Below are 16,701 nucleotides of genomic sequence, written 5' to 3' on the forward strand. Positions count from 1 at the left end.
CCGTGAGGTTTTCCCACACTCGGACACTAAGCAGTTCTTCAGTCTACCCATACCAAGTTGTTCTTCTTGCTTTCTTTGTTTGAATTCTAACAATGTAGGCACATGGGCACATAGAATTCAAACCAATTCAGACAACAACACAGTAACAGCGTAGGAACTATCGCTTAAAATCGATATGAGTTCGAACAAGGTTAATCAATTGGGTAAAGTCGAATTTAGTGCAATCCAGGAATATAATCTCCATAATGCTTGATGTTATGTGACTAATTCTTTGTTGGAAGGGCCCACTGATTGAGGTTAGACTTGAAATACTTTACTTCGAGGAAAACTGCCTTTAATTATTAATATCGCTCATTTCATGCTTACTTGGGTGCCATCTGCCTACAACTATCTACCCGTTGTGAATGACCTCTAGTACCATCTAAAAATTAGGACTGGAACTACCTGAAGATAGCTACAGATTGGAACCATAAGCCCCATTAGACTTTCACCGAGGTGAGCTACACCACAAAGTTTCCAGTACTTCATTATCGAGATATAAATACAAGGCTGCTGCAAATGAGGAGTTGTTGTAGTGTTGGAGGCTCGAGTGTGTAGTGGGTGTTCCACCAGTAAGTGTTGGAGTTCGTAGTCAGGTTGGGGCGGTAACAGTAGTGGCTATCTTGAGAGTATCTGAGCAGAGTACTGCGTGTATACTGCCTTGGAGTACTGACTGGTATACAGACGTGGAGTGATGGATCGGGGCTTGGAGGCAGTAATTCTGGTTGTCATCTTTGTCCCTTTCAGAGTCAGAGTACTGTCTCTGTACTGCCTTGGAGTACTCTGTGTGCATCCATGCGTGCACAGCAATTGGAGGAATTGAATTGGTTGAATAGAATGTTGTGTGTGTTTGTGTGCATACCTGTGTGCTTATTGGGCCATCCTAGAAATAAATTAGAGGGATAAAACAGACTGTGTTTCATTCATAACAATACCTCTGGACAGTACCCAAAAATATACAAAGTTTTAATAATCCAGTAGGCTTATTGCCTGAGGAAAAAAAACAAAAAACAAAAGAGAATGGCTGAGAGGTTGTTTCATTATTTTTGTAAACACCAGCAATGAACTGCTCCATACAGCCAAAGCCCTAATTGTTGCTTCATCACTATCACTTGCACTTATCACAGAATTCAGTATGACTAGAGTGGCAAGTACATCATTTTTTAATGGAATTGTTGTCTATGCTACATCGTCATCTAGTTCAGTATCATCTGTAGCTATAGCTGTGTTTCCCTCTGGCGTCACGTGATGACAGTTGATCAACATGGTAGGATCCCGCTCCTCGAAAACTTTGCCCATCATCCAGGCATTTTTAGATGCCTTGTATTTGTCAAAAACATATCAGATGTATTTGCACGAAATATCCCTGATGCTGTTGAAATATTGTATCTTCTCGATCTTTCCTATGACTAGGGGAGGAAGTCTTTCTCTTCCGTCCACATTGCAACACAGAAAGACAGTAACCATAGCCTTATATGATTTCCCATGATGGCATTTCTCTCCTATAAAACCTAAGTCTGTTTGGGCTCGGCGCTAAAAGACAATGCAGTTTCATCGCCATTGACAATATTGTAATGTTTGTATGAATTGATGACTGAGCCACACTCCCTTGCAAATTGTTTGGCATTGCCAGTGTTCACGGATCCTGCTTCTACGCCCCCTCCCTGCCATATGATATTGTGATGTTACTTAGAATGCTGAAGCTACCAGTTTGAACACTGAAACTCCATTCCCATCTTTAGTGCCAGCTTATTCGCTTTCTACATAATACTTTGCCATCAATTGGGATATTGTTTGCGGATTATACCAGAATCACACAATCGGTTCTACTTCCAAATTGATATATTTAGCTCTCAAATGCGCATTCAGTGTACAGTCCACCCTGAATTTCTGGAGCTTCTACGCTCATGCTTTTTTTTTTTTTTAAATCGTTGAAGGCTTGGACACAGGAATTCCAAATTCTTTATAATAAATAATGCTATTATTGTTTTTACTTGCCACTAGCTACGTTTGACTCTTTTCGGAGAGTCGAGGTGCCGGAATTTCCCCCCCCCAAATTCTTCAGCTATTTCAGTTTTTTTTTTTTCTTTCCCCTTCGTTGTCCTCCCTTATAATTTTCATCTTGTTGCTCAGTGTCTTGGAGGAATACTAATTCTTAGCAATCTCACAACAAGAAAACTAACATGCATACGGTACCCTAAATTAAAATACCATAAACAATAAACTAAAATACAGTATTAATAAAATATAATAATTATGAAGTACATATTGTCCACTAGAAATTCGGTTAAAATAACTAACTGCAAGAATAACCATAATGAGATGACTGACTGAAAATCAATTCTTACATAGGCTAACTGCAAGAACACAAAAGAACTACGGGCAACTCTGAAGCGTTCTGTAGATGCACCGAAGTAGAAGTGAGGAAAGCTACCCTTACACACACCAGAAAATGCGTGTTCTGTCATGATGCGGAGAAATTTTAAATTTCAGTTACGTTGTAAAATACTATTTAAAAAAATTAAATACAATTTTGAATTAAAAGTCTGAATTTTGTTAATGGGACCAACATTGTTCTTCGAATTATGAATTAACCACATTTTGAATTAAAACAATTTAAAGAACATGCAAACTCATACCTCAAGTTTTCAGAAATGAGAGATTCTTCAAATTCAAATGAATTTCAAATGAACTGATTTTGAATTAAAGTTCTGCTGTATAACATATAAAGTTGTAGCATTTATACTGATGTATATCATTAGTTGGGGTTTGGATTGAGTATGTACTGTACCGTCTTGGAATTTGACAGGAGATGAAGTGGAAAGCCCTGGAAAATCACTTCTAGAAGGCTTAGCATTGGATTTTTTCCTTGTTTCCTTTTCAGTCCTGACACTAAGCACACCCTGTCCTAGATCCTCAATCCAGCCTTAAATTCATTGCAGAGCTAGAAATTGAATCTGGGCAGGGAAAACTACAGTATTATGCTAATGCTAGATCAGAGTGGCTACCTTCATAAAATTTCTCTGAAAATGGAATGTTGGGGAAACTATTGAAGCATTCCAAAACTGATAAAATAATCAGGTTATAGTTAGTATTTTATATGAGCATGTAGTAGATATCTTGGTGTTAATGTTTTGTTTTTCCCATAATTCTAAGAAAGCAAAAGAAGCAATGCCACCTTCCTATGGAATAGAATACTCCCATCCCTTAGTTCTAGATCACCTGCAACTAGGCCACCTCCCTACAGCCTATGAAGGCTCCCAGAGGAGTAGAAGGTAAAGACAGGTACTTACCCTATCTGGAAGTTGAAATCCTGCATCTACATTTTCTGGCCTTTGTCATGAGGAATCGGACTCTCACCCATCCAGTTGAATCAGCCCTGTGTATACCACCTCAGCTAGAGAGAGAGTGGGGGAGGATGGTTGCTTAGTTGTACTTCCTCTTAAACAATAACCACCACCACCACCACATGTGAGAGTAGGGAACTGTCTCTCTCTCATTAAAAAAAAAAGAAAGAAATATAACAACATTCCTGTTTTACTTGGAACATGTTGGTCTTCTTTGCGATTAACATACTGTATCTCTAATCCTTCTGGAAATGTTTTGTATTGTACAGTTTCTAATTTCTTTTACTCCCATAGGTCATAATGGCAACAAATAGGATTGATATCTTGGATCCTGCTCTTCTGAGACCTGGACGAATTGATCGTAAAATTGAATTCCCTCCTCCAAATGAGGAAGCCCGTTTGGACATTTTGAAAATTCACTCCAGAAAGATGAATTTGACCCGTGGTATAAATTTACGCAAGATTGCCGAGCTCATGCCTGGAGCATCTGGTGCAGAAGTGAAGGTTTGTACCTGCTTTATAATAATTTATTGGATACAATAAAAGAAAATTTTACAGGCATTGGTTTCCTTAGTAATAAAATGGATAGCATTGCTTTTCAATGCTACTCAGTTGTCTCATGTAAAAGTAACTTAAGTGAACTACTACCTTCATTTGTGTACATTAATTACATGTTTTTTAAATTTTTGTCATCAAATTTAACTGCCATGTTATAACTAACAATCAGAAAGAAAAAAAAAAAGCAGGGTGGTCAGCAAACCTGCAATCCTTGAAAACTGGGAAAAAAACCTTGAATTTGCATCAAAAACCACGAGTTTTCTAATAAATGTTTTTTTTTATCAGTATACTCGTAATTAGGCTTGGTATATATAGGACCTAAAAATTGCCCAGATATGCAGGAAAATATGCTCTTAAAAATAACTAAATATGTGTGCGTGCATAAGAAAAGGGACCACTTCTCGGTCAACAGTTCACAAAATAATTGTAAAAAAAAAAACACTCACAGGAGTAAAATATCAAATTTTCCTTTTTGATACCTGTGTATTGCTTAGACCGCCATCTACTCACTGCGTGAATTTAAAAGCTCTCTGACAATAATCACTGCTAAAACATGAGGTTTATTTAATACTAAGAAAAGGGATCACTTTTCGTATAAGCGAGGCTCCACACACTTACTCGCTTGTGCTCATAGCTGCGCGAGCATAAGATAAGATGACTCGGATATCTTATCATATGATAAATAAACCCTAGCTGGGCACTTTTAATAAAGGTAATAGATTTTGTATACATCCTGTCTGCTCCAAACATTTCCGATACCAATGCAGTCTTTCGGTGTATTTCATACTGTGGAGAAGTATGCGATGAATGCATTAGTACGAAACCAGCCAATGGCGATAGCTACTAAGAGAAAAAATTATGACTGGAAAGAAACTTACACAATTTATCACTTCAGAGGGCAGGAGGTGCGTCAGTCATTCTTTCAATTTGTATTCACTTGTGGCTCTAAGACGCCAAAAAAAATAAAGAAAACAATTCAAGAAAGAAGAGGTGCAGCCCAAAAATTCACCGAAACGTATTAAAGGCTTCTCAGATAAAATCTATTCCTTTTGATGATCATAAACTTGCAGTCGACTTTATGAATAATTTCATTGAACAAAATGCACTTTTCATGTCAGGCCGGATCCCTACAAAACGAAGAAGTGATCTCATGCTTCTCCCAACCAGCATGTCTAAGAAGTACGAACTGTAATAGGGAAACTGTCAATTATGGAAGACGAGGAAAAGATAAATCTGATGGAGAAGGCTATACAACATCTTAATCACATCCAAGCAGAGCGCTGCTTATAAAAACACCATAGACAATTGTAGACAAGGGATTAGACAACTGGAAACTCCATTGTCTCTTGGGCCACATAGCTGTAACACATACAAAGACACAATGCATTAGTTTTGATTTTGCCCAACAGGTGCACTTACTATACGATCTGCAACAAGTTGGACCCATTTTCCTTCTTACGGGCTACAAAGTGGGTCTCTTTGGTGTAGCCTGTGAACCACTTAACAAATTTGTTTTGTACATTATTTCAGAAGCTTGTATTGCAGATAAAGGAGTAAATACTGTCTTATCTCTTGTACATCACTTCTTGGAAAATTTTTCAGTGGGTGATGAGCATTTAGAATTCCGTGCTGATAACTGTGTTGGGCAAAATAAAAACATCTTAATGAGATACCTCATGTGGAGAGTTATGACAGGAAAGAACAGCAGTTGCAAAATTTCATTTTTTCCATTGGGACATACAAAATTTCAACCTAATTTGTATTTCGGTTGTTTTAAGAGAGCGTTCCGGAAAAATGAAAGTGTAGTTATTGAAGATGTAATTAATGCCGCCTGTAAAAGTTGTCAGGTTTCTAGCTCTGTTATTCCTGTCGCTGTTGGCACAGAATCCGGAAATGTAACCATTTCTTCTTATGACTGGCAAAACAAGTTTCGTGCAGGAATGAAAAACATTCCACAAATAACACTGATACATCACTTTGTGTACTGTATATGAAAGAGCACCCTGGTGTTGTGTTGACAAAGAAAGACGTAGTTTCTGACGATGTACCATACACCATCCTTCCAGAAGATCCACCGCCTGGCTTCAGTGACCTTCCGCAAGTCATCACACCTCAAGGAATTAGGATCGATATACAGATGTATCCCCATGAAAAGAATAGTCCCTTCGTATCAGAAGATAAGAAAGATATGCCATGTCCTGCTGTAACATCTTTTCCTGCTCCAACAACGCCACCACCAACCACCTCAAGTGAAAATCTTACGGAGCCGGCTTCTGTTTCTCCTCCTCTGCCAATAATTACACCATCATCATCTTGTTGAAAATATGTAACGCCTAAAAATACAAGAAAGGCTCAGAAGAGAAAACCACAAACTTCGAGAAAATTCTCTCCAAAGAAGCGGTCTTGACCCACCTGCAGCTACTGTGGAGAGGCAGGACATCAGGACCAGATGGTGAAAAAGCATATAATATGCCCAAAATGAAGGCTTCAGCATATTCCTATTTTATGCTGGCTGTGATTAACGATCATTAGGGTATGTGATAATTTTTTGTAAAGTGCAGTAGTGTTGCAATTACTTGACTTCAGTGACCTTCTGCAAGTCATAAAACCTCAGAGACTTAGCATCGATAGATAGATCTCCACGAAAAAATTAGACCGTAAATAATATCTGTTGGTAATTTTCATTTAAAAAATTCTATGTCAGAATACCGGTGAACATGAAAATGTAAATGTAGCGTAACTTCCAAATAGTTTAGAAGTTATTTGTGTCACAAAGTGACCAAATTTTTAAACAGCTCTACTGAAATCTTATGAAATCTTATGTTGTAACATTACATGCTAATTTAAGGCCTTAATTGCTTTCGGAGGCATTCAATTCAATTACATGATATTAGTTACATATTATGGAACACGACAGTACCTTTATCTCAATACCTGACATGTGGTCCCTTTTCATATGCACGCATATGCTTCAGTAGCCTGGACGTTGACTAAGTGTAACTAAAGTAAGATACAAGCAGCTGAAATGAGGTTCTTGAGGAGCATACACGGAAAGATGAGATAGAATACGAAATGAGGAAATAAGCAGAAGTGTGGGAGTGTGTAAACTTCAAGAAGAGATTGATACAGCAAAGCTGAAATGGTTTGGACACATTATGAGAATGCCACGAGAGAGAATACCAAAGAGAACATTCATGGATACAGAGACTGCAAAGAGGCCTAGAATGAGATGGAGGAGCTCTGTTGTGGACTGTACTGCAAATAGAGGAGTCGATAGCAATAAAGTACTAGAAGAGGAATGGTGGGAAGACCAAGTAAGGTGGAGGGTTTTGGTACACTACCGTACCCAGAGAGAATCTGGAAAAGGGAATGGATGGAGAAGAAGAGGAAGAAGAATAAGAAGAAGATGACCCAAAAATGGAAAGTATGTACATCCAGTGAATGATTTTTGCCACTAGTTCTTTTATATTAAAGATACAATTCTTATCTTATTGCACTACTTCAATTAATTTTCTTACTAGTTCTTTCAACTTAATTCCACTAGTCTCTACTACAAATTCATAATCAGTCATTAAACTGTGATCAGTATGGAAGATATGTTAAATTTATATTGCAGTCTTGCACAATAGTGACAAGAGACCACATAGCTGTTAATGCAAACCAATGAAAATCCTATTAGTTATTGGAGTTGAGAATGCTCTGACAGTTGTAATGGGCACAGATATTTAATTGAAGTAATATATAGAAGGAAAAACCCTCGTATTTCCCATGCATCTCACTGTGCTGCTGGACATTAGAAATGTTTTATGGCATTTACTATAACTTTGCACATTTTGCAGAAGAGGAATTTTCCTTCAGTAGAGAAGCATTCCTTCCCAAACTCTTTAACAAAGTTTCTTAATTTAACACTTTCACTATACTTTCGTTAGGTATCTTTATGTCGGCTCTATACTGTTAATGTAACTACGAGGCCTTGAAATTGTCTCTACCGGGCGAGTTGGCCGTGCGGTTAGAGGCGCGCGGCTGTGAGCTTGAATCTGGGAGATAGTGGGTTCGAATCCCACTGTCGGCAGCCCTGAAAATGGTTTTCCGTGGTTTCCCATTTTCACACCAGACAAATGCTGGGGCTGTACCTTAATTAAGTCCACGGCTGCTTCCTTCCCATTCCTAGGCCTTTCCTATCCCATCATCACCATAAGACCTATCTGTGTCAGTGTGACGTAAAGCCACTAGCAAAAAAAAAAAAAAAAAAAAATGTCTCTTTTGAAATCTTCAACAAAGATTAGAGGAGAAAGCAAATTTAGGCACTACCTGAAGTGGTCATGAGTCACAATTGCTAAGACAGCTCAGAAGAGAAGTCCTTGTGCCATTTCCTTGTCTCTTAACAAGGGTCACATTCCATTGGATGTAAATAATTGCACTTCAGGTCTCACTCTAAAGGATGTTATTCTAAAACTATAGTCCAAATGTTAAAGGAAGCATTCTGGCATCTAGTGTAGGGAGTCCGTTCCCTGCCTGCCTGGTGGGACCGAAGGGAGTAGGGGTATGGTTGCCATGGAAACATGAGCGGACCCGCTGCAGTTACCAAGGAGACAAGCCTGCTGTCTACTTGGAGTCGCATGGAGTTGCCAGATGTTTCACTTCTCAGCAATGCCACTACAATAGTCCCTCCCTCCTGCGCTAGCTGTCAGAGCGCTTCTTTTAATGTTAGGACTATCGTTATGTAAACTCAGACGAGATACAATAAGCATCAACTATTCAGCTTTGAGGTCCAAGCTTCAAGTTTAAGCATACTGCCACAAATACATTTTCACAAGCAACGTCAGAAATCACATTCAAAATACAGTACATATTTCTGTGCAAAATACAACCACAATATGATCTTAAAGAGTTAAAATGACATATATATATGACCAAAATTTGTACGACCAAAACAATAAAAATGCTAACATACACATTTATATGCTGTATAAAATAAAGCTAAATATGCTCACAAACATTCAGTTCGTGCTTATTCCAACAAATAGCCAAAACAGACGACCTCTACATAGAGTATCTAATGAATATTGCAGTTACCATAGTCCAGCATCAACTAGGCTTAGAATTTGAGAATTTAGAGTCCCAAAATGACTCGGAACGTTGTTCACTTTGAATGAATGTTAATTAAACTCAATTAGAAGAGTAGATTTTTATTATGGTTAAGATTTAGGAACTTGGATACATTACAATCTTGGTAGTATATTCTTTACTCGTCTTGAAAGTTGTGCGCACAGTTTTAAATTGTGAGTGTTGTCTGTCTGCCTAGTGCCTTCAAGGCACCTTGAAGCTAGTGAAGGGTGAGCGGCTGTAATTGCTGTAGAACGACCACTGCTGTTACATAAACATATTCCTGAGTATAGTAGTTCGTGTGGTTTAGTGAAAGGGTTTTTTGTGTTAACCTAGAGCAATCTTATGATTCAATAGTGAGCTATGGCTTCCAGGAAAAGTATTCCTCGATCGGAACACAAAAGTGAAAATCATAGAGATGAGAGGAAAAACTCAGGTGTGAGTAATTCTAAAATCTAATGTGGAAATATGGCATGAGTAGTTGAATGGAAGTTTCAGTTAAAAAAAAACCTGAAAGAGACTGAGTACAAAGAGGTAAATTAAATTGAGTGGAAGTGGTTTAATCAATGTTACGGCAAAAAGGATTGGTGTATCTGGAAACCTGTTGCAACAGATAGCTAGAGAAATAGTGGAAAAATTAGGAAAGTTTTATTTAAAAGCATATGATGGCTGGGTAGAGAGTTGTAGAAAAAGGTGTTGCGTTTCCCCTTTTCAAGAGTCTTTGTGGAGATTCTGGAGGTGTAAACCAGGATTGTGTTACAAAGTGGAATAAGAAAGAGTGTTCGTTAATGGAGGGTTATGAACCACAAGACATCGCAAACTGTGAGAGAGCTACCCTGTTTTATAGGCTTTACTGGACAAGACATTGTGTCTTAAGGGTGAGAGATGTTCACGTTGAAGCACTGATCTCTATACATGGATCGCTGATGGCAGCTCTCCGCTGCAGGAGAAATACGCCAAGTTGAGCGCGCGGTCTGCCATGTTGGTATACCCATCCTAGAGCTCTCCTTATGGGGAAGCAATGATAATATAGTCAATTTTAAATCGCAATTAATGGCGCATTGGAATAATTAAAGATATAGGGACGTGTTCACTCAAAGCATAAGGACATTGGAAACTCCGAGGTCAGTAAATCTCCGGGATAGCAATAAAAATGAGTGTATAATAACGGCCGACAAATATTAACTTAGGTGCTGAATACATGCAATTAGCGAGCAGTAATACAATATGAGTGAAAAACAGTTTCTGGAAACATTGCTGTAAATTTTATACATTTATGCCACAAAATTATGCATTCGTAAGGGGAGGTATTACTGAATTTTTCGTATTTTGAGCCAAAAACTCGGTTTTTCTTTCTATTCATACAAAAATAGCCCAGTTCTTCCTCTTTCAGGAAATGTTTTTATTTTAGTAATTCTGGCTTGTTTAAAGCTTGTAGAAGCCATTTAACATGAGCCCGCAGGACATTTAGAAGCCCAGAACCACATCAACTTCTCCCGTAACGGCATAATGATAGTTTACTGTGTGTTTTTCGCTGGATATTCAAGTATTTCACAGCGTATTTGCCGTAGAAGTACACTTCGGTATGCTGACTGTCACTTGTTTACTACGAAATCAATACAATTACGTTATGTTAGGAAATATTGTAATTTGAACTGACGGAGAAAATGTTGTACCTCTTCCAAATAGTACTCAATTTATATCTGCCACACATGTATACTTTGATAGTTTGAATATATTATGTATTTGTATTATTTACATTTAGGAATTCGTATTTGTGTTAATTGTAGTAGTACAAGCATGGCTCCTGGCTCCCTTGTTTGTTTGTATTTTACTAACATGCAGAAGTAACATGTGGTTTCAATTCAGCGAGTGAAATAGCTAAACTAGTGATATTTCATTGATGTATTTCATCTTAATTCTTTTGAAAATGCATGGGGTATTGCAATAACACAGAACACCCGTGGAACTACAGTCAGGAGACCTGGCGTCACTGAACTAAGCATAAACAAAGCAAGCGCGCTCCTCGTGGTCTACTGCGCCGTGCGCTCGCTGCCATCTTACTACGCCAGTCATCTTCTATTCGGCTTACTGCTACCCAAGCTACCAGCCATCCATGTATCAGTGGGTTGAAGACATTCTAAAAAGCATCTCACTATGTTGCTTTGCGCTATTGTGATAGGATAGATGGAAAAACTGCTTGTGATTGGAAATGCTGCTCAACCATGGAATTAGGACAAGCATTGTCTCAGTGTATTCACCATGTAAGGGTGCAGTTGAGGATGAAGTTGACAAGTCTTATGAAGCATTGAGTGACACCATAATTAGGGTCAACAGCAAGGATAGGATAGTGGTAATGGGCGATTTCAGTGCAAGAGTTGGAAATAGAACTAAAGGATACGAAAGGGTGATTGGTAAATGTGGTGAAGATATGGAAGCTAAAAGGAATGGGAAGCATTTTCTGGACTTCTGTGCTAGTATGGGATTAGCAGTTACAAACACATTCTTCAAGCATAAGGCTATTGACTGCTACACATGGGAAGGTAGAGGCACCAGATCCATAACTGACTTGAATTCAGGAAATCTGTTGGGAATGTGTAGGTGTTCTGGGGATTTTTTGATAATACAGACCACTAACTGATTTGTAGTGAACTAAGTATCTCTCGGACTATGGTAGAGAAAGTAAAACCTGTCTGCAGACAAATAAGAGTAGAAAGTGGGAGCAGCTTGTAAATGTAAAAAGAAGGTATATCAGAAATGGCTAAAAACAAGGACTGAGGCAGACGAGGAATTGTACATAGAGGAAACAAACAGAACTAAGCAAGTAATTGTTGAAGTGGTGGGAAGATTTTGGTAATAACCTGGAAAGGCTAGGTCAAGCAGCAGGGAAACCTTTCTGGACAGTAATAAGTAATCTTAGAAAGGGAGGGAAAAAAGGAAATGAATAGTGTTTTGGTTTAATCAGGTGAACTCATAGATCCTAGAGAATTACTGGAGAGGTGGAAGGAATATATGAAAATCTTCTCAGCATGAAAGGAAATCTTCCTGGTGACATTGCGAACAACTGAGCTCATGGGGAGGAAGACAATAATTTTGGTGAAATTATGCTTGAGGAAGTGGAAAGGATGGTAAATAACTACCATTGTCATACAGCAGCAGGAATAGATGAAATTACACCTGAAATGGTGAAGTATAGTGGGAAGGCAGGGATGAAATGGCTTCATAGAGTAATAAGATTAGCATGGAGTGTTAGTAAAGTATTTCTGATTGGACAAAATGAGTAATTGCACCTATTTGTAAGCAAGGAGACAGGAAGGATTGTAACAACTATCGAGGTATCTCATTGATTAGTATACCAGGCAAAGTATTCACTGGCATCTTGGAACGGAGGGTCCAATCAGTCGTTGAGAGGAAGTTAGACGAAAACAGTGTGGTTTCAGATCACAGAGAGGCTGTCAGGATCAGATTTTCAGTATCTGCCTGATAACTGAAAAATTCTATGAGAGGAATAGACAGTTATGTTTACGTTTCGTAGATCTATAGAAGGCATATTTTAGAGCACCAAGGGAAAAGATGTTTGCCATACTGGGAGACTATGGGATTAAGGGTAGATTATTAAAATCAATCAAAGGGATTTATGGTGACAATTGGGCTGCAGTGAGAATTGATGGTAAAATGAGTTCTTGGTTCAAGGTATTTACAGGGATTAGACAAAACTGTAATCTTCCACCTCTGTTCATAGTTTACATGGATCATCGGATGGAAGGTGTTAAGTGGCAGGGAGAGATTCAGTTAGGTGAAAATTTAGTAAGCAGTCTGGCCTATGATGACAACTTGGTTTTAATGGCAGATTGTGGCAAAATCCTCCACCTGAAAATAGGTACAATGAGTATGATATGAAAATTAGCCTTTCTAAGACTAAATTGGTGTCGGTAGGTTAGAAATCCAAGAGAATTGAATGTCAGACTGGGGATAAAAAGCTGGAAGAGGTAGATAATTGGAAGAATTTAGGATATGTGTTCTCCCATGATGGTAGTGTAGTAAGTGAGATTGTGTCAAGTCTATCCAGCCATAAGGGTGTTAATGGGGTACAGACTTCGCAGTGTTGCTATTAGTCTGCAGGGAAATGTGAGTTTGTGGAATACTGACTACAAATATTTGTGCGAAACTGGAGATTTTATGCTCATGTGTAAAATGAATTTCCGCATATTAATAAGACTTGCTTTAATAACACCGGGATATCCTACAGTTATTGTAACCAAAGAAGATTGTTCCTTCTATGATACGGCCGTTGACGTGCACATCAACAATTAACCTATTTTCTTTACGTCATCACTGTGATATTCTCTTGTAATGTATATTTTACTGTGATCCATGGTGGGATTACCAATAGACAGTGGCATTTTACGTCACCCTTATTCAACGCAAGTTCAGTTTTGAATGCAGCTACACCAAAATCATTTTCATGTTTCATTAATCTTGTGATCTACTAGTTTTTATCCCAAATCCACTTGACCATTATCAAGTGTCTAATGTTAGGACTTTCAAATGTGAACATTAGTGTAATTTATGTCTGTGTGTACTTGTATTCTTAACTCAGGAGGTTTAACCCCCTTTTGTTTATGACGACACTATGTCCTTCTAATTCTAATTTTTATGATGAGTAGCTGAGGATAACTGCTATATACATTCGAAACTAGTACTGTTTGAGAGTGAAACTATTTATTGATTAGATGGAGAATAAAATGATGTTTGTAAAAAGTAAGTGGGATCCCTGAATGTTCGGCAGTACTGCTTTGATGCACCTGGTTAATATTTTTGTCAAAAAACTTCTAGTCTGTATTAATCAAGGTGAGTGGTCCGTAGTTCCCGAAAGAGTGACTTCAGATCAGATTTCAGCAGATCATAATACTGTTTATAAAATTCAAATGATCACCCCATCTCAGGGGATTTATTTCTACCGGCTGTGAAGACTACGTTCTGCAACTCTTTCTCTGTGAAGTCAAGCTTCGAAACACTTGGTGTCCTGGAGACTAAGGTGTGTAGATAGCGTTGAGGAATGGTGAAGGGTCAGCTGTTGTCAACTCGTTCTGTGCAAAGACAGTTGTATAATGGGTAGCATCGTCTTGAAGGATTTGTATTGTTCCTCTAATAAACTGACTACCTTGTAGCTCGGCTATGAATTTCTTTTTTATTGTGGTTTTTGTTCTTGACAATATTGTAGAGGAATGTGTGTTCTTCCTCAGTGATCAAGGGGTGATGTGCTTGGATTTTGATGCCTTCTGATATCTTGCCGTTTTGTGCAGATAATATATTTAATTTCTGTTTGTCACTGTTGGATATCCTGGCCTTGTAATCGACCATAATTCTTGGCAGATATGCAAAGTGCTTCATTATTCTTCTGACTTAGTGGATGATTAATTGCAGAAAAACTGTTGTATACCAGGTTTTGCTGCTTGTGTCCACCACTGCTGGAGTGTTGTTTACTAGGTTTTCCGTCTGGTTTTTTGGGCCCATTTTGGGGGAAATTCTACTGCATCCGGTGAGTTAAGAAGTCTGTCATTCAGTTTCCAGTAAACTCTTCCCATTAATGGGACAGACGTGCAAGTTTTTAGTTCGAGCAGGACCATGTAATGGTCAGTAAAAGGAACAGAAAGAACATAAATGTGTACTGGAGTGCAATGTTTTGCAGGCCTATCCAGTCTGGATGCAGATGTGGGTCTTTAGAACATGAATTTGAAGTAGTCTTTGTGCTTTTATTCCCATCCATCTACCACATGCAAACAACTATTGCACTGTTGTGGTCAAATTGGGTGTTTGTCCTTGTTGACCTTTCAGGTGTAGCACACAATTGAAAGCCCCACCTAATACTACATTGGCTCCCCAAGTAATATGGATAGTTAGTTCCTTCATGAGATATCGTTCTCTATCTGTTTGATTTTGTGAACCTGTTGTTGATGTATACTGTCATTTCACATAAGGCTAAAATAAATCAACCACGTGGGTTTGCTATGATTTCAGTTGTTAATCCTAGTCAGTAAACTATTACAATTCCCCTTCAGCCATGCCCTGTGGTAATAAAATACTAGCCGGGCTGAATGGCTCAGACGGTTAAGGCGCTGGACTTCTGACCCCAACTTGGCAGGTTCGATCCTGGCTCAGTCCGGTGGTATTTGAAGGTGCTCAAATACGTCAGCCTCGTGTCGGTAGATTTACTGGCACGTAAAAGAACTCCTGCGGGACTAAATTCCGGCACCCCGGCATCTCCGAAAACCGTAAAAGAGTAGTTAGTGGGACGTAAAACAAATAACATTATTATTATTAATAAAATACTCACCGAGCTCGATAGCTGCAGTTGCTTAAGTGCGGCCAGTATCCAGTATTACAAGTTATAAACCTCATTTTACAACTGTATTGGATTTCAGAATAAGAAATTATTATGTTAATAAAACCACCTTTCCAATACTCGATGTCCTTTATATTTAGGATAAAACCATTTAATTACAAGTAGGACACGTAGCAGCAAGTCATTGACCATTAAACCTCAGTAAACAACCAAAGGACTAATCTCCCATCAATCACACACGGGATACACCTGATTTAAATTTCACCTACGAGATCAGTAGTTCTCCATTAGGAGACTAATATTAACACATTACTACACAAAATAATGTTTGAAACACAACGCGAGGAAGTCCCATAAAGGTTAATTTACGCCAATCCAGACGACGTTTTATCATCAGTGAAGTTCGTTTTTCAACCATTATATGCGATTTTAGTATTCATCATGTTTATTTAAAAAAAAAATCATAGTTTATTACAAGAGCTCACCCTTATGTGAATAACTGTTTTTACCATAAACAGTCTAATGCAATTGAGCGAAGATATAATGGTCAACGATTTATACGAACAACTAATCACTACATACTATAATAACATTTTAAGTCATTCATTCCATTTTACATTTTAAGCAGTTTTAATGATCAATTTGTTTTAATAGACATAATATAATCTTTTTGATTATTTTTAAATTGTTAAAATTCATATTTTATCAATGTATATTAGACATTCTTTTGTTATATATACCAGGATCAGGGCCCTGACCCACCATGGTTTATGTTATCTATAGCTGATGATGCTCACTATGATTGAGCGAAACATGTCCTACTTGTAATTAAATGATTTTATCCTAAATATAAAGGACATTGAGTATTGGAAAGGTGGTTTTATTAACATAATAATTTCTTATTCAGTATCCAGTAATCAGGAGATTGTGGGTTCGAGCCCCACTGTCGGCAACCCTGAAGATTATTTTCCGTGGTTTCCCATTTTCACACCAGGCAAATGCCGGGGCTGTACCTTAATTAAGGCCATGGCTACTTCCTTCCACTTCCTGGCCTTTCCCATCCCATCGTCGCCAAAAGACCTATCTGTGTCGGTGCGACTTAATGCGAATAGGAAAAAAAAATACTTATTTGGATGGATGATATCCAGATATGTCAAACAAACTTTTTATGAGAAAAGAATGTTTATATCATTCTGGATTATAAACTTCTTGAGGATGGTGAACTTTGATATGCTTGTTATTCCATTTATATTAGCTGTAGCGATGGTGTGTAAAGGCATAAGTATACGTTTTAAAGCAGAGAAA

At 38.1% G+C, this 16,701-nt stretch overlaps 1 protein-coding gene across 1 annotated transcript in view; it reads left to right on the forward strand.

Moving 5' to 3' along the window:
- The window catches only part of LOC136864788 (26S proteasome regulatory subunit 8), a 147,103-nt gene that overhangs the window by 127,208 nt on the left and 3,194 nt on the right, over positions 1 to 16,701 (forward strand). Inside the window, exon 7 of the mRNA XM_067142178.2 lies at positions 3,681 to 3,890. Within this exon, the coding sequence (XP_066998279.1) occupies positions 3,681 to 3,890 (210 nt within the window). The remainder of the gene's footprint in view (positions 1 to 3,680; positions 3,891 to 16,701) is intronic.

This window comes from Anabrus simplex, chromosome 2 (assembly GCF_040414725.1).
Source record: "Anabrus simplex isolate iqAnaSimp1 chromosome 2, ASM4041472v1, whole genome shotgun sequence".
NCBI lineage: Eukaryota > Metazoa > Arthropoda > Insecta > Orthoptera > Tettigoniidae > Anabrus > Anabrus simplex.